Raw genomic sequence first — 19,891 nt, 5'->3', positions numbered from 1 at the left:
TTTACTCTTCTCCCTATTACACTGTTAATTTTAACCTCCAAGATGATTTTTACTTGGGCCAAATAAAAAAGAAAGAAGGAGGAGAAGAAAAAGAAGAAGAAAGAAGAAGAAGAAGAGGAGGAGGAGGAGAAGGAGGAGGAGGAGGAGGAGGAGGAGGAGGAGGGGAGGAAGAAGAAGAAGAAGAAGAAGAAGAAGAAGAAGAAGAAGAAGAAGAAGAAGAAGAAGAAGAAGAAGAAGAAGAAGAAGAAGAAGAAGAAGAAGAAGAAGAAGAAGAAGAAGAAGAAGAAGAAGAAGAAGAAGAAGAAGAAGAAGAAGAAGAAGAAAGTAGTAGAAGAGGCATCTGGTCAAAGTGAAGAGATATCTATGATGTGCTCAAAGAGGTGGACTAAAATAAGGCCATGAGCTCATTATTCAGTTTTGGGAGATCAGAAATTCTCTTGATGTCATTTCTATGCCAGTGAGGTGAACAGTATACCACGAGGAACACTTCACTGTTCGAGAGAGATACAGGGCATGTTAGACGTTAATCTCTGAAGTCCTTTCAGAGCTCCATCTTTTGACACCAAAATGTAGTACTTTGCAGAAGACTAAAAGTCTAAAATTGATATATTTAATTGTTATTAATCAGAAGAGATTCCACATTTTAAGAAAAGTATGAAAGCAGTAGTTGGATGGATGAACAGACAGGCAGAGGGATGGACAGATGGACAGAAAGGAAGAAAGGGGAGAGAAAGAAGTCTTCAGGCACTCATCTCATACTGCATATTTGTTAAACCCTTCCGGGAGAAGGCATTACCTGAAATGATACCACAGTAATGACTGTGAGGAGCTGACTTCTCTGTGACTTTTTCCTCCATGGACCTTTTCTGCCTATATACACGGTGTGGGTGACCCGTTACGGCCATTGTGTCATTGAGTGGTTCAATAAATATGAAGTCCTCATTGAGCTGTATAAATCCCATCTGGAATATATAACATAAAAAGATATGTAAGAAATACTATTTGGATAAATTATTTTCTAGGCTTTCCTACTCATACACTATTTTCTTTCACATATGTGCATACATTCTAGTGAAGCTTTTTTAGCAACGCCACTAATAAGGTAACTGTCTTCCCATTTTATTACTTCATCTTTACATACTTTATTGCAATAGCATAAACTTCATTTAGTTAGACTTAGCCTGTGTGGGTGGGAGGCTAGATGCCAGCAACAGATGCACAGTAAAAATTCTGGAACAGTTAAAGGCACACTTTGGGAGACCCATGGGGTCACTTACATGTAGGCATGTATAGAAGAGCAATACGGTTTTTAATTGCATGCACCACATAGTCCAACTTCTCAACAATCACTATTTAATAAAGTAATTCATGTAACATGTCAAAGCAATTGTGGGGGATACAGCATTGAAATTAGTATATAAAATACTCTTGAAGCTTTCTACTAAACATTTTTAAAACCTTTGCACAGTAAATTACAGAAAAAAAATGAATCATCACTTACATAAGCACGTTTCATTTCATATAACACCATGTTTTTAAACTTAGCCAATTGTAAACAGAGAGCTAAAAACTGTAAAATATGGTTATTATCAATAAAAAGAACTTATAACAAGAAGGTATCCTTTTATTAGATTGAGGCTAAGCCTCGTCATTTCTTTCCTTCCTTTTTTAGAACATAAATTTATATTATAACTAGGAAAATATTCCACACAGAACATATGACTTGACCTTTTTGATTTTTATTATTTTATCCTGCTGTGATATATATATTACATTTATAAAATATATAATACATATATTTGACTATTCCATTGACTCTTTAGCCAATGTTTTTGAAGATATAATCCCTTAGAACCTGCATTATTCATACCCAATCTGCTATCAAAGTTCTTCATTCTGTTTTGAATTAATTATATAAAAATTATGTATAGTTCATTTTAATCTGATCCACATATAACTAGCATAGTAATAACATACTTACTTCTTCAAATATAATAATTCTTCTGACTGAATATTAAGAAAAATTAAATCTATACTACAAGGAGGTGTGTTTTCCTTAAAAGTACAGAAGAGACTTTTTCTTTTGTTTTAATCATTAAAGTATATTACATCTTCTCTCCAGAAAGACTAGGTGATTGCCAATATGACATCTCATTTTATTCTCTATCGAACTGATGTTAAAAGATATCTTAAGAATAAATCTAAAAATACTCATCACTTTATCAAATTTCTATAACACTAATAAGATTCTCAAGTACTAGAATAACAGTTCCACCACCTCTGTCTGTTGTCCCCTTCTCTCTGTTACTCCCTCTCCTTGTCTTTCCTAGACACACACACACACACACACACACACACACACACACACACACTGGGGGTGGGGATAATGGAGAAAATATTTACTGTGACCACTCTTGTAAAATATATCAGGCATGTAGTATATATGTGGGCCATTTTTGGGGTAATTTTAGTATGAATTCCAATGAATTCTTTTATTTTCCACACATGTGTTCATTGTCTCTGATGTAAAACTAGAATGAATTTTAAAGTAATTAAAAGAAAGGCAAAAAAATCTTCCCTTGATAGAAAAAAGGACAGTAACAAATATTTAAAACTTGAAATAATAATCATTAAAATACAGTACATCTGGGCGCCTGGGTGGCTCAGATTTAAGCGTCTGCCTTTGGCTCAGGTCATGATCCCAGGGTGCTGGGATCGAGTCCCGCATTGGGCTCCCTGCTCCTTGGGAGCCTGCTTCTCCCTCTGCCTCTCTCTCTCTCTCTCGAATAAATAAATTTAAAAAAAAAAGATATAGTACATCTACACATGGCCTGAGGGTGGATGGTATCACATTATATATATCACTGAGGCATGCTGTGAAAATACAAAAATACGTTACTTTTATCTCATATATCAGTATGCTTCTGAGGTTCAGTCAGTATTGAAAGTCACTAATATAACTGACAGTATGGCTGATGATTAAAATAATAAGTATTATGATGCTCAGTAAGAACATCTCAAGCAAACATGCTGTTTCCTTAAATCATAAATTTATAACCTGATACATTCTTTCAAAAGGTTATAAGTATAGTTGGATTTAGAACAATAAACCAAATAAAACTGAATTGCATACCAACATACAAAATTTAATGACTCCAAAAACAGATGCTGAACTTAAGATTATTTGGGTTCATAACCTACTACTAGCTAAGTAACTTTGAGAAAGATACAGTGACTTAATCCACACAAGTGCTGCATAGGGCTGTCCAGAACATTCACTTGTGAAAAGCACATGTAATGCTCTTATCATAGAATGTGATACTGGGTAACCCTTCAATAAATGTTCACCATAATTTTAATTTTATTAATTAGAATAACCATAATAAATCATAGCATCCAAACATTTTAGTATGAACTGGAGACCTCAGGAGTCCAAAGAATCAAAACTGATTCACCTTTGTATTCCCATATTACCATATTAAATATTTTCTGAAATAAAATTTTTTAAGTTAAAATTTGGAAACAACTTCACAGTAATTATTTGTGTTAGAACTTTATCTACAGACATTTTTTAAAACAAGAAGGCCACTTTTGAAAAGGAAGAAAATGTTGGAATAATTATAAATGGTGACTCACTCATTCAATACATATTTACTGTCTGACTACAGTTCACTCTGGGGCAGAGTTAGCACTAAGTGTTCAGCCTTCTTTCTTCAGGGAAGGGTTTTCTATCTGAGACCAGAATACTATCCTACAGCAGAGGAAGTGCTCTAGCTTAGATCAGTATCTTTCAAGATAATTCTTTATATTAAAGCAGACTTGCAGAAAGACTTGAGGTTTTCTGTGTCACCATAAAGGCCTCACTTTTCCCACTAACCAAACAGAAATCTGTATCTGCACGGTGATTTTACAAGCTATGGAAGAACATGAATCCATATTAACCTCTATGCACAAGGGTCCCTGTGTTCAACAATCCACAATTAGGCAGCATTCACATTAGTGCAAATATTGTCCTTTCAGTTTCAGAAGGAAAGAAAAGAATGTGAATGAACATCGTACAGCACATCATCTAAAATAAATGCAAGCTTTAGAAGCATTTTTCTCCCAGATTGTTCTTATTTAGATTTTTCAAAATGATTTTAAATATTTTAAGACATTTCACACAAAATTTGGAAATGAAATTAAGTTTAACAGGTGTTCCCTCCCTTATTTCGGTTATCATGTGCATATTCTCATATCACCATGGTGGCATCTGTTCTTCTGCTGTTGAATGTTATTCTTTGATTTAACAATTTAGCGAGAATTTCAGTATTTTGCCAATTTACCCTCACTTACGTTAATGTTACCACTCATGTATTTTCCTCCTAGTTCTGACATTTTATTTCTCCGTGTGGATGTCTGTGCTTTAAGACAACCAAGAAGATGGATCTTCATGTAGGTGCACTGACACTGTCACTAAATTCTAATCACACGAAATTTGATTTGGTCTATGTGCCAAATACGCTGATGGTGAAATGCTTCAATTAACCAAGATCAATGTTTCATGTGTTCAAATTCAAGTTAGTTTTGGTTTCCTAAATAGATCCTAAAACTCTAATGCAAACATAACTTAAAAATGACTTAAGGGGCACCTGGGTGGCTCAGTCAGTTAAGCCCTGGACTCTTGGTTTTGGCTCAGGTCACGATCTCAGGGTGGTGAGATCGAGCCCTGAGACGTCAGGCTCCATCCATGCTCAGCAGGGAGTCTGCCTGAGATTCTCTCTCTCTCTCCCTCTCTCTCTACCCCTCCCCCACCCACAATCTCTTTCTCTCTCTCTCTCTTAAATAAAGAAATCTTTAAAAAATGACTTAAAAATCAGAAAACAACATGGCACTCTGTCCACTCTTACTGCTCTTCTTCTCTAACATTGCTACTTCACTTCCATGACCTCACTTCCCGTTCACACACAGAACTGAAGCACTACTATAGTTATCTCAAATTTTCTCTTCATTCTTCCCTGCTTCTTTCTGGAAACTTATTTTCCAGAACCTTGGTTTTCTAGGTAAGCTTTCAATGGGCTGGCTGAAGGTATTTATCTGAGGCTCAAACTGCATATTGTCAGGCTTTGATGATGCCCAATTTTTAAAAATACATAGCATATCATAAGAACTCCATAGTATAAGTGCTAAAGGACATGAGGAAAGTGTTAGATCATTATAATTTCAGGATATCAGAAGAGTCTTGAGGGATAGCAGAATCTGGCTATGATGAGGGCAAGGGTGTTCCCATGAGAGGAGATATTATGAGCAAAGGCAAAGAGGACCTGGAGTCTAGCTAAGAGTTAAGAAAATGCCTGCCTTGAGTAGAGAGATGGGAAAATGTAACCTAAAAACAAGATGAACGCATATAATTGGAAAACATCAAATGATGAAGTTCTTGATAGGAAAGTCAATGTCCTGACATTCTGAGGATGATTACTCTACTGTCTGACCATAGGTATATTAGAGAATTAGTAAGACACTGAAAGAAGCACAAGTGTTTTGTTTCTAAACAGCAATTACAGAAGTTGTGAAAAGATCTGGCATCTTGAGATGCTTGTGAAAACATTGTACACAAATGTCTGATGCTCTACATGATCTGAGCAATGTACATTTGGCTTTATTTGAGTATATTTTGTATGGTAATGTTACAGTATACGTCTCATTAAGTAAATAAAGTATATAAAGCATTATATAGTTCAGAGTGTAAGCATAATATAGGGCTTGATGTAAATTATAATACTATAGGATTGTTGGTGCTTTATTCAAAAGACATCATTTTCAATAATACTATAAATAGGAGTAATTTTTCATGCATTTGTATATTAAATATATACAAGCAAGTTTATGAAAATACACTTCTGACACCCTATCTATCCTATTGTCTTATAATGCTAAACTCTTCCTGACTTGACCCTTTTGATGCTTCCTCTTTATGCCCAAAGGGGGAAACTCTAAATCCTTAATGAAGATATATAAAGTTTAAGGTCATGATAAATTCTTGCCTACCTCTCCAGTTTTATTTTTACTACTTAAACTTTATATATAACTACAACAAACACATTTTTAAAGATTTTATTTATTTACTTGAGAGAGAGAGATAGCGAGAGATAGAACATGAGTAGTGGGGAGACAGAGAAGCAGGCTCCCCACTGAGCAGGGAGCCCTATGCGGGGCTTGATCCCAGGACCCCAAGATCATGACCTAGGCTGAAGGCAGATGCTTAACCAACTGAGCCACCCAGGTGCCCCCAACAAACACATTTTAATTTTGTGAACAAATTTTATATTTTAACATATTTCAGAATAACTTTTAGTTGTATGATCACATCTTGGTACACTGCACATGCTATTTTCTCTTTCCAGACAGTCATTCTTGGTTATTTCTTCAAAATCAAGCCAACCTGGTCCTCTCTCCAAAGTAACCACTGCCCCCCTGATCCACTTCTACGCTGTACCTTTCCCATTATTACACTAATACGTCCACTATAGTTATGGTTTTTGTGTGTCCCTGATTGGACCATGAGCTATTTGGGGGAAGGCTTTGGGCATAGAGCTCAGTTTCATGCCTTCAATACATAAGGTCTGGTACACAGCAGGTGCTCAAGGAATGTTGCTTTTACCTTAACATTTTCTTCCTTTTTGAGATCAAAAGAAAACATAACCATTCAATGTTCTTGAGAGCATCTATTCCATCTACTCTACCTGTAACTCCATCTGAGGGGAAATTACTATTTGATTTCTCCCTTCCGGCATTCCCAATGTTGCCTTCTTTGTGAGCCCAAGTTCTATCTTTAGGAAAAGCTTTCATGGGACCACATTGTTAACATTATTCTGTTTTCTTTCCTTGCCAAAGGGCTTCAGAAAGTATCGTGAAACTACAAGAGTAGAAGCAAACCTAGAAATCATCAGGCCATCAGCGGAGTTTTAAAATCAAGAAAACCAAAACTTAAAAATATTGCACAACTTGCCTAGAATCACACGGAGAGTTCACCCGAGTGTCAGGGCTGGAATCTAACACTCCCAATTTCCAAATTTGTTTTTGGTTTTAATACATCACTCTAAATTTGCTTGCTGCATTCTCCTTTCCCCCACTGAACTCTGGAAATTGTTCTGAGGCCACCCACCATTTCCTGTCCTTTGTTCTCCTCTCTAAGGCATTTGACCCTTGACCACTTTTCTTCTCCACGAATATCACATTGCTCTCACTCTCTTCTCTAGCAACTGTTTCTGTTTCCTTAAACAGGTCAAGTTCCTCTCTCCAAAGCAGGTCTTTGGTCAACAACTGCTGTCTGCAATGATCCTTCCCAAAGGTTTTATAACGCCCTCTATGGAGCCCATACCCAAATCCCCAAGCCCCCTCTTAGCCCACTACCTCCATTCAAGACCCATGCTCCTCCCTGCTCACTTCTCATCACCTCACTTCAGACGTCTGATCCTTCTACAAAACCAGTGCCTCTGTCTGAGTGTGTATCTCTGTTCATGCCTCCAACTTGTTTCTAGTTACCAAGGCCGAAGAAATTAAGAAATTATGGTCCTTTCCTCTTTATTTCTTTTAAAATATTTATAAGAAAACAATAATATAAGAAAATAATATGTCTGTGTGCCAGGCACTGTGTGTGTGTGGTGTGTATGTATATATATATACACACATATATGATTTCATTTAATCAAACAGAAACTTGTGACACATAGGCTAACCTCACTAGTTTTGTAGTTGAAAAAAGTGAGTTTCAAAAAGATTTACTGTGTCCTAAGGTCACACATCAGTATGTGGCAAAGACAGGATTCAAACCAAAGAGTGCCTTTGTGAGGCCATCTGAGGAAGTCTAGACCCTGCCATATCACTGTTATTCCAAATAACTCTCATCTTTAAAAAATTCTGCACTGAGGATTTGACGTCAAGCACAACACCTCACAAATGGTAGATGTCCAAAATTTGATATCAACAGCAAGGCCAGGCCCTATCCCTCACAAAGCAAAAGACAAATATACTGCGTTAGGCTCTGAACTTTATCTTGAGCTGACTGTTTTATATGATGAGACATATTAGCTGCCGAAGGCACACTAGGTTTCCGAGAGGGCTGAGGGTTTCACCCCCAGTGGCCTCTCAGTGCGATGAGCCCAATCACTCCCCCATGGCAGATTTGGGAGAACGTTTCAAGGATTTCGTTTTTCTTTCCTTTTTCCTTAGTTTTACAACTCTCTTTCTATTTTCTTTCTTAAAATGTCTCCTGATCATAAAGCCAGAACATTTAAAGAGCAAAACACTTAAAAAATATAATTAAAAAAAGCAAATAATTATCCCAAACCCCATTACATAGGATAATTACATAGGTATGTGTATTCTTCTTCCTAGTCTATTAACATACACACAGACACACAAAGTATATATGTGGGTAGGTACCTGTGTGTATGTACATGTGTATCTCTACCTGTGCACACATTTGTTAAAGTTTTATATTCTACTTTATTTTCCCATTTAAGAATAGCTTGTTACTTCGTTTCTTAATGATATTAAATAATCTTTATAAGCCTGGTTTTTTAATTGCTGAATAACAGTCTACCCTCTAAATATATCATAATTTATTAGCTATTCATTCATTTGACCCTCTACTCAACAAATGAGGATTGACTTTGTACAGCCAGTGGTAGGGGGCAGCAGCGATGATCAGGTTGGCAAGACCCATCGCCAACTTACACACACTCTAGGAGGGGATAGGATTTGCTATTTATTTGACTGAGTCAAAGTTACACATACAATTGCTCTATCATTGTTAATAAGCTTTACCTTGATAGTTTATACGCTCATTTATGTCTGTGTTCTATTTCACACACACACACACACACACACACACACAAAGTTTCAAATATAGCCTGGAAGTATCCCCCCATATACCTAAGGGACAAGGCAGGAGCTGAAAGTGACCAACTAGAGAAGATGAACCAGCCTTCTTCAAAGAGCACGTGTGAAATCCCAAGAGACTGAGGGGCAACTTTGAAGAGGACAGCCTCCCAAGAACTCATCAATGTGGCCCATGAGAGACAGAGAGTCACCATTTTAAGCACCTATCAAACATAATGCTCAGCACCAGTGTCCCATGACACAATTCCATGCCATGACACTGTTGCCAAGCCATGACACCACTGGTCACCCAAACATACTACTGTTTCCAGCCTCCCTAAGTTTCTGCCCTCGAGGAGCCAGAGGAAGCTCAGGGCACTGAGCAGAAGAAATGGAAGCCCAAGGTGGGGAAATAGCAAGGACTCTGACTTCACTCTTCCTCTTCACTGCAAGTGATTAGCTCTAAGCAAACCTGAATGTGGAGGGCATGTGACAGAGAGACTTCAAACCCTTTGGAGGGTTTGATGATTAGAGGATAAATATTTTAACTAAGACAGATTTTGTGACTAAATTTACCAAGGGACTTCTCACAACCTAAGCGTGAACACCACCAGAAAGAAGACCAGGGGGAACAAACCCCCAGTTTCATTATGGCACCCTTTGAGTCCTGTTTACTCAGGGAAAAGTTATATGTGTACAATATCAATTCAGGTGCCAAGTATTTCAAGGGTTAGAGAGTGATGCAGGGAAGGTCTTTCGGGTGAGGTGACGTCTGAGCAGAGATCTGAGAGTTGGCCAGGGCAAGTTAGAGGAGAGAACATTCTAGGCAGAAGGAGAAACAAAGACCCTGAGAGGGGACCAACTTAGCACGTGTAAGGAGAAGCAAGGTTAGAATGGCCGGAGCGCAGGGATCCCTGGGTAAATGACGACTGGAAAGGAACCCAGGGGCATTCCATGGCTGTATCACTTATCTGATTCATACTCAAAAATAAACCCTGATGAAATCTTCCTGTGGTTTTTAGACTATTTTTCTTTTCTTGGATGCTGGCTAGAGATTTTACTATAGGATGCTTCGTGATGACCTTCCGTGCTATGTTCTTTCAACAGTCTTATTTTATCTCCATAATAATTACTCAGGAATACATGTCACTCTTACAAATGAAAAAAATATGCTTTCTCTCCCATTTTCTTGAAAACCATTGGCCTCCTCTAACTTTTCGCCAGCATTTGACAGAGATACGCATTTTAAAACAATTTCAAAATGTTCCTTTTTAACTCCATTATAGATAAACGACATCACAAATATGATTATAAACAGAAGCTGTTCTATGTTGAAGATGTGAAAAGTGGTAAATGTGTAAAGTGAAAAATACATGCTCCATCCTAACATTTATTATCCAAAATTACTGACTTTTTGTTATTAGGATGGTTGTCTAATTTCTCATTTTATAGTCTAATTTTTGCTCAAATCAAGAAAAGCCACTGATTTGATCTTCATATACTTTCTAACATCCATTCACTTTACTGTAATCCCTTGTTGCTTAGAATGATTTTTAAATTAATTCCTCAGGATGTAAAAATATATATTTATTTATTTATTTATTTATTTCAGAGAGAGAGAGAGAGAGAGAAAGAGCATGGGTAGGGAAGGTTAGGGAAGGGGCAGACTCCCCACTGAGGATGGAGTTGGACACGGGGCTCAATCTCAAGACCCTGATATCATGACCTGAACCAAAATCAAAAGTCAGATGCCCAAATGACTGAGCCAACTGGGTGCCCCATCCCTCGGAATTTTTATGGATTCTTTAAACATGCAAAAAAGTGAGTTGAGAAATAGGCAGCAAATTCAGTTTTAAATCTACTTCTAAGTTTATCAACCAGTCTAGACCAAAAGCTATTATGTTCTACTGTATCTTCCTGATGATTACATGTTACAAATGTACCTACTGAATACCTGCTACATGACAGTGTGCAAGGCACTGAAGCTTCAAAAATGAAAAGAGATTTTAATTCCTATCTTCACAGGCCTTATATATTAGGGGGAAAGACAGGAAAAATCAGGTATCCAGGCAAATATACTTAAGGAATTATAAATCGTGAAAAGTCTCATTGAAGAAACAAAGATGTGAGAGAAATAGAATGGAGATTGAGATGCTAGAGAGGGTGGCCCACGAAGACATTTCTAAGGAAGGAACATTGAAGGCAGGATCCAAAGAAGGAGCCAGCCATATAAAAAAGACTGTAGGCAAGAGAAAATTGTTGTATTAGGCAGGGGATGCCATATACCAAGACTATGATCCTGGAATATACACGGGAGGAACTAGACAGATTGACTTTGTGTTTACAAAAATGTACACATTTTAATTATTATTTATTACAACATATGTTTGTGTTCTAATATTTATGCCGCAGTAAAACTTATTTTAAAAATGAAAAACAAAGGATAAATAATGTAACAGCATTACTTTGCAATACAGAGGCAAGGGAAGTACTAAAAGAAATGTGATTGCTCCCGGAGGGCAGAAATCAAGCACGGAAAGGAGAGAGCAGGCTACTTTATTTTTTCCACCAAAATTTTTCTAAGTATTAACATTACAAACAATGTACAGACATAACTTAGATTATACTTTAGTTTAAAAGAGGGGTTGAAATGGAAGGATATAAGACTTGTTGGAGGGGACACTGCTATAATTAAAGCAATTAATAATGGTGGCATTGGTGTAAAGTCTGTCAGTGAGGAAGACTATAGATGAGCGAGGACAGCACGAAAGAATTGACAGGGAGACTGAAGCAGTGGCAGGAGTCACAGACAAGTAATAATAGTAGCAAAAATATAACAGAAGGGTCGGCAGGGCATGATTCATGGAGAGCTCTGAAGACCATGAGAAGACATTGTGGTTTTATTGGAAATGTAATTGGAAGCAACTGACAGTGGGTGGCATACTCAGAAATTTTGAAGAAAGTCACTCTTGTTCTTTTTTCGGGGGGAAACAGATTATAGGGTGACAAGAGGAGAATCAGGAAGACCAGTCTGAAGTGAGCTATAACAGTTCAAGAGCAAGCCTATGGTGACTAAGACCAAAGGAACAACATACGGTGGCTGAACTAAGGATGTGGAGAAAAGTAAACACATTTGAGATTGATTTTAGATGCTCATACAAACCAGAGGGTGACCACCCCAACTGGTTAATGGTTTAGATGCTGGGACATGGAGGGACAATAACTCAGAGAATTAAGGATGACTTAAGGGTCTCTGGCTCACATACTCCAGAAGGGGGGATACAGGTCTGTAATTGAGATATAAATCAAAGGACCTTATTAGGTTTGATGTATCTGTGAAATTTCCAAGTGGAGAAATCAAGTAGACAGTTGGAGTATGGAGCTCAGTGCAGAGTTTTGAGCTGGAGACATATGTCTGGGAGCTGCCAACAAAAAAGATAATCTTTCAATCCGTGGGGAAGAGTGACGATATCCAGAAAGGGAGTGTAGATAAAGAGCAAAAGAGAGCCTAAAACCAAACCCAAAGGACCCTAACGTTGAGAAACAGAGAAGGAATTAGCAAAGGAAGGTCCAGTGAGGTTAAAGGAAAAGTAGGAGCTACTTGATTTTTTAAAATAAGAATTAACTCTTTCTAGAAGTGGCTATATATAAAAAAAGACAGGAATAAGCTCTCATTCAGTTCACAATGTGCCCTAACCCACATTGCTTGGGTTAAAAATTCACTAGTCCCAGGCAAGATGATCAAACACATGTGCTCATGCTTCTGTTAAACTGAACAGCAAAAACCAAATGAAAGAACTCCCCTGCCTACATTCAGTCAGGGTTCTCCAAAGTCCTAACAAGGCGACTTTTGTTTTGCGGCAAGTAAGAGAATTTTACATGTTCCATTTTTTTTGAGTCATGAGGAGAATTTCAGTTTCTTAACTAACTCTGCTTGCCCTATGTACTTTTTTAACAGTTGGCTTCCAGCTTACCACTCACCCTAGCACTTCACGAGCTGGTGCCTATTCAGTTGTACACCTAGTCGTTAAAGGGTTAGTCACTCGGTGATTTTGCAGAGCCATTCACCATGGTGATGAACCCCTATAGCACTTATCTCATGCAATTCCAGCCCAGTTCTGTGCTTCCAGTGGAACTGAATGAGACCACTGAGGAAGCTGCACAGCTGCGATGTGGGGCAATACTCCTCACTGCCAGGTCTTACTGGTGACCTCACAATTAACAGAGATGTTGCCAACCTCCTACATACCCCTAGGGAGTGGATGCGAATTCGCTTTACCATGGAAACAAGATTAGTGGAGCAAACTCGTCAAGGGCCATAGCACTGGTACTCAGAGACATGGAAAATGTGCTGCAACTTTTTTTCCGGATTCAACTAAAGGTCAAATAAATAAAATAATGAATTTATTCGACAATATTTACTGAGTGCATACTATGTGTCAGCTAATGTGTCAGATGCAGGAAATACAGCAGTGCACCCAACGCGTTAAAACAGCCAGTCTTAAGTATCTCTGATAATACAGACAGTCCCCCAATTACAACGGCGTTGACTTAGGAGAATACAACCAGATGATGGTACAAAAGCGATGTACGTTCAGTAGAAACCGTACTTCAAATTCTGAATTTGGGGGCGCCCGGGTGGCTCAGTCAATTAAGCGACTGCCTTCGGCTCAGGTCATGATCTTGGCATCCTCAGCATCGAGCCCCGCGTCAGGTTCCCTGCTCGGTGGAGGGATTCTCCTTCCTCTGCCCCTACGCCGCCCACTCGTGCTCTCTTTCTCACTAGTTCTATCTCAGAAAAATAAATAAAATCTTTTCAAAAAATTCTGAATTTGGATCTTTCCCTGGGCTGGTGACATGCATACAATCTTCTCTCATGAGTCTGGGCAGTGGGAGGATCCAGAGCCACCAGTCAGCCACGCGATCCTGAGGGGAAGCAACTGACGCGCCTACTACAACCATCTCCTACCCACTGAACCATTCTGTTTTTCACTTTCACTACGGCATTCAATAAATCACATAAGAGAGACAACACTATATTATAAAATACACTTTGTGTTAGATGATCTTGCCCAACTGTAAGCTACGGCAAGTATTCTGACCACATTTAAGGTAGGCTAGGCTAAGGGATGATGTTCAGTAGGCTGGGGCATTGAATGCATTTTTGACTTACGATGTTTTCAGTTTATGATGGGTTTATCAGGATGCAACCCATTGTAAGTCAAGGAAGATCTGTAAATAAGGTGTTTCCTAATTGTAGATTTTAAGTCTTCCCTCTCATTTTGCATGCACATCAGCAAAATGTTTTACTACTTTTCCATTTAGGACCCTTGGATAATTCAAATATTCTCCCCTACTCCCATTCTGAATGGCATTAGGTAATATACAAGAAACTGTATTGGTGTTTTACTCTCTTGCAGGAAAAAACAAATCTTGTACCAACAAAATTCTTCCTCACATGGCCTGTTTCTTAACTTTACGATCCCTGAATACCCATCTGTGACTAGGCAGTACTTAAAGAAGGCAATTGAGTGTCTTTTCTCCCCACACTTCTCTACTCTTTTTTGTCCCATCAATGAGTACATGGGCTCAAAAAGCTACTGTAATATTGGGCTGACTTAAGAGATCATACACCTAAAGAGCTGAAAAAATCTGGTAAAAACCGGGAGACCCAAAGCCCTCTGCACATACCAGACCACATCAGGAATATTATGCCCATGCATCACATTGTAAAAAAGACATTTATAAACAAGAGCGTATGCAAACCAGAAATCAGGGGTCACTTTGTTCCAAATTCCACCCAGAGAAGAAATCATTCATCAACACCTGTGATAAATATTTAATATTCTGCTTACACATTTCAATCACTAATAGGGCAGTTACTGCTCTGAAGCAATCCAGGCCTCTACTGGACAGCAGTAAGTCTCAGAAATATTTCTTTAAAAGGCTTCTTCACCACCAGGTTAAATCATGAGTTCTGACTGTACTTCCTAAGCACCTTTTCACATTTCAAATACATGACAAATACTCTCATGGCCTCTCTGTATGTGACCAGTTACCATAACGATCCCTGATACAAAATCTGTCTTCATTCTTTTCACTTTACTTGGATGCTCTCTAGTTTATGAATGTCATTCTTAGGTATGATTTTCTTTGATTTTAAGGTATGGAAGTGAATGTTCAATAAAAAATGTCTAGCACTTAGGATGAGTTAAAATAACAGACTATAAGAAAAGTAGCACATTAAGAACCTGGTAGAGACTGGCAGAGGACAACAAGAGAGGAAGTGCTTTTATTTATAATTATTTACCATTCTTTATTAGGAAATACTTCAAACCTTCAGAAATATACAAGACAAGAGAATGTCCAGAAATCCATTCCCAATATTTAAGAAATGTTAACATTTATGTACTGTAGATAATTTTTAAAAAATATAACAACTTCTTGATTCAGTTGAAATGGATCAGCACACATTCCCAAAACCAATTCCCTTCTCTTATTGCTAAGAGGTTACTACACTGAAGATGTGTGTATCTTTTGCACTCATGTTTTAAATTTCCTCTACATATGTATTGTCTTTACAAGTACTACGATGAGCATGCTCGGACCTATCAAAAAAGGTTCACTCTAGTGGCTGTACCGAGGATAGACTACAGATGGGGGAAAGGTCATATGATGACAGGTTATTGGCGGCTCAAGTAGAAGGTGAGCTTGCGATGTTTGAACATGCACTCTGAAGGAAAGAAAGGAATTCGGGACCACACTGTGATCTTTGGCCCTTGCCAAATGACCATCAGCAGGACGAAGAATAATGTGGGGAGAGTAGAATTTGGGGTTGGAGTGGGAAAGATGATCACTTCAGTCTGAAACATGTTAAGTTTGATATATCTACTAGACCTCATGTTGAAAAGTCAAATACATATCTGGACATATGAACTTGGAGCTCAACAGAGAGGTCTAAATTAGAGTTACTTATTTTGGAACCACTGGCGTACAGTTGGCATTTAAGCTACGAGACTGGGTTAAGATCCCCAAATAAGTGTACACAGGGCAGAAAAGAAGGCCCATGACTGAGCACTATGTCACACCTGTTGGGAAGATACAGAGAAGAAGAATAGTCAGTGCAGCATGAGAGGGAGCAGTCAGGCAGCAGTAGGGTCCTGGATGGCAAGTGATAAAAATGTGTATCAAGAGGGAGGGACGGCATGATCAGCTATTCCCAATGCTGCTGTGGGTGAAGTAAGAGAAGAATGTATCAGTAGCCCCAAGTGAATACTTGTCTCTGTCTGGTCCACATCCTCCATCCTTTGCAATTAACTATTCTGAAATACAGATATTTATTTGTTTATAATTCAAATAAAAAGTTAGAACTACCATTCAATTCCTTATTTCATTAATGCTAAATGCAATATCAATTTTAATGGAAGATGGGGAAAATTGCCTCTGCAAATTCTCTTAGTAATCTAGGATGAAATGACACATCTGTATCAGAACACATGGATTTATTTGAAGGGTTAGGAACTTTCTTGTCTCGTTACCTAACTAGACTTCAATGCCACGTGGCCAGTACTTATTCCACCTCTCAAAAGCTTGAAATTAATTATTTTTTATTTGGTAGACTCAACATATGAATTTTAGCACTTTGTGTACCTTTCTTACAATATTATGAATTTATTCTTACCTTGTAAAGTACTTAGCACAGTCCCTAGCTGGCTACCCATGAGCATTCTCTTCTCATTTCTATTTCCTACACATTCTTCTGAAATTTTTGAAGGCTGTGTAGGAAATTGAAGGTTACAGGAAAACAAAGAAATCAACCCATCATTTCTGCGGGTATGCATTTTATAGTTACTTTGATCACTTGGCCATGAGAAGTCACTGTGTCATTTATTTGTACTTGAATGAGGAAGTGTCAGAGTCCTTTTGGAAATCAGATCCTAGAAGCCACTTTAGCACTAAAAATTTGAAAGGAATTTTGGTGGAAGAATGTTAGTGAGAGAACTTCATTTCACTGCTCAATCAACCAACAGACATTTCCTGGAATGCAAGGGCTAGTTAGGTTTATATGTTTTCATTCAGACCTATTTAATCAAATTGATGTACAAGTGGCACATGGGTATACCACTACTTATTAACCTAATTTAATATTCCTCATTCACTTAATTAATAAAAAATATCTAATAGGTAGCATTTCTAAAAGTCGAAAAGATTATTTCATGAACTGACTAAAATATTTTCCGTTCCTCATTTCCATTTTTCTTAAACACATTTAAAGCCCTTACAGTGATGCCAGATAAGTTCTAAGTAACTTACTACATCTTAAAAGGTGAAGACAGAGACCCTGAGAGGGTAAGTCAATTGTCTAAGGTTACACAGTACGATTATAATAGGGGAGTGTGGATTCAAACCCACACAATGGCTCCTAAGTTCACACTCTTAATATAAAGGAGCCAAGGAGCTCCACAAGTAAGCTTGTTACCTCTGGCATTCTGTCTGCAATTACTAATGACTAAGGTTTTTTTCCTGTAAACTTAGTACTAAACTTAAAAATATATATATTCAGTTTTAGCTGCATGTAGAAGGAGCTTTTCCTAAATGGAGTTTTTCGGTGTTTGGGGTATGTTTATAGGTTGTAGCATATGAAATTGCTTTTTATTGTATTTCAGACATTCATATATTGACAATTTCATACAATTCAACCTATCCAGAACAAACCTTAAGCATAAAGGGTAAGTAAGGCAGAGGATAGGACCACTGAAAGACTAAATTCAGTACTTCATCACATGGGGCCAGTGTTAGCGTAAGCAAGTCATATAACCTCCTTGGTGCTTATTTTCTCACTGTTAGAGTAAAAAACACTAAGGTGTGTTGATCCCGACACCTGAGAAATTAACAGTTTAACCTGTAAAAAAATCTCATCAACAACAATGTTCAAAACAAACCCTATGTTATCATTCCAAAAAGAGAGCCAAAGCCCTAATCACAAAAGGTGGATGCTTCCAAAGCATCTGTATAACTCAGAGTATGCTTCCTAGAAAATATGAAAACAAGCAGTCTTGGGAAATTATAACTGAGCCATGCATCCATCCAGGAAACTAAGAGCCAATGGTCTGGGAAAGATTCTCATAAAAGATAAAATGGAAGATCTGAGATCACTGAATTAATAAAGGAAAGGTTAAGGGCCTTGCAGTTCTGTTTGAAAACTGAAGCTGCCACAGGCCAGTAAATTTTGAAATGGGCTTCTTCACAGGGACATCACTGAGCATCTCACCACAGGCTATGGAGACGAGATCACTGTGGTTACCAAAAGGACCTTACAGATGATTAACACATTCCAAATTACACAGATGAACACAGGAAAGAGAATTCAAGAGGCACTGTTTCCTCTCACTTCTGTCACATCACCTTTCTTTTTCTTTTGATAATGAGCTTGAAGATGAGAAGACCCACCAACAGTTTTAATTAAGTGTATAAATCATACTTTAATTTTCATAATGGGCACTCAATACATGCTAGCCTGTATGTGATAATGTCAGAATTACTACCTACTGAGTTGGGTAGTAAACCAAAACTATGAAAGAAAGCTAGATAGGCCCAGTTGTGACATTAAAAGTCTGATCTTCATAGACTACTGAGGCTTTGTAACATTTTTAAATGTATTCTATACTCCGGATTAATTTCCTTAAACACCACTCATTCATTTAAAGAACACTCATGCCAAATTTTGTTCACTTTTCAGCCTTAGGAGCTAGGCTGATGCTTGGCAGATAAAAATGGGTGTGAGCGTCTGTGCAAAGCTTAGCCAGGACAAAGGCAACATTAAGAGTGAAATTAAAGCAACCCTTTCCTATCTTATGAATAACAGCTTCCTGTCCATTAAATGAAATGATATATGTGAAAGCACTTTATACAACTATAAATCTCTACAGAAAGCAAACTATTCCTGTGTTCTACCTTACAGAGTCCTAAGTACTTTATCTCTAGATAACTAAGATTTTCAGTTCAACATAAAAGCCTGGTATGTTTCTTGTGCTGACTGTTAATAGGATCTCTAGCAGAAAGCAAATAAAACCAGAGGCCTAAAAATCACACCACCCAAATAATACAGAATACAGTATTGCTTCATGCTTTCTTTGGGTCTTGCAATTTATCTGGGACTTATTATTTATTCAACTTATCCAACATGTAGACTTCAAATCCATATATGGGTACGAATCCCTTCAGATCTGATTCAACAACTACCCAAAGAATACATATGAATTACAGTTCTCACTAATTCAGGATATGCCAGAGTAAATTGTTTTAAAGAGTTGAAGACACATGAGAATATTCCAAACTGAGAAAGTTCATCTAGAAAATGTTATGCTATTTAGAATTCAGTACAGATGCCAAGAGAAAGGATAAATGTATTTATTACTTTACATATACAAAAAGAACACACAAAACTTTAAAATTCAGTTATATTAATTAGTATATATGCTAATTATATATTTTTTATATATATTATGGTCCATGAATAGGAATCTGACCATTTAGAACTGAATCAAGACACTATGCAAGATAGTGAACTGGATCTGCCCCATGTTATTATAAACTATATATATATGTATATATATATGCACATGCACACCCATATATACTTACTATAAGACACACTTCTATTAAATTTAAAAACAGATCTCAAAGGCCATAAAATAGAAATACTTAACATTGACCTACTACAGCAGGAAGTTTTTTGTTTTTGTTTTTTGTGGGGGAAGGGCAGAGGGAGACAAAGAATCCCAAGCAGCTTCCACACCCAGCATGGAACCTGACCTGGGGCTTGAACTCACAACCCTGAGATCATGACCTGAGCCAAAATCAAGAGTCAGACGCTTAGCCGACTGAGCCACCCAGGCGCCCGTACAGAGTGAGTTTTTAAGCAACTTTATTTATAGAAGTTTAAAATGGTAAGAGTTTAACTTTATGGTTGAAATGCACTGTTATATATATAATAAATAACATCATATGTTGAAAAATTACCATCTTG

The 19,891-nt window shown here is 37.6% G+C and overlaps 1 protein-coding gene across 1 annotated transcript in view; it reads right to left on the bottom strand.

The window, feature by feature from the left end:
- The window catches only part of ADAMTS19 (ADAM metallopeptidase with thrombospondin type 1 motif 19), a 250,726-nt gene that overhangs the window by 198,817 nt on the left and 32,018 nt on the right, over positions 1-19,891 (bottom strand). The window contains exon 3 of the mRNA XM_028103681.2: positions 797-962. Coding sequence (XP_027959482.1) covers positions 797-962 — 166 coding nt within the window. The remainder of the gene's footprint in view (positions 1-796; positions 963-19,891) is intronic.

This window comes from Eumetopias jubatus, unplaced genomic scaffold (genome assembly GCF_037043125.1).
Source record: "Eumetopias jubatus isolate StellerSeaLion01/CBP00866 unplaced genomic scaffold, mEumJub1_p1.0 scaffold_5, whole genome shotgun sequence".
Lineage (NCBI taxonomy): Eukaryota > Metazoa > Chordata > Mammalia > Carnivora > Otariidae > Eumetopias > Eumetopias jubatus.
This window is presented reverse-complemented; position numbering and strand designations above follow the sequence as displayed.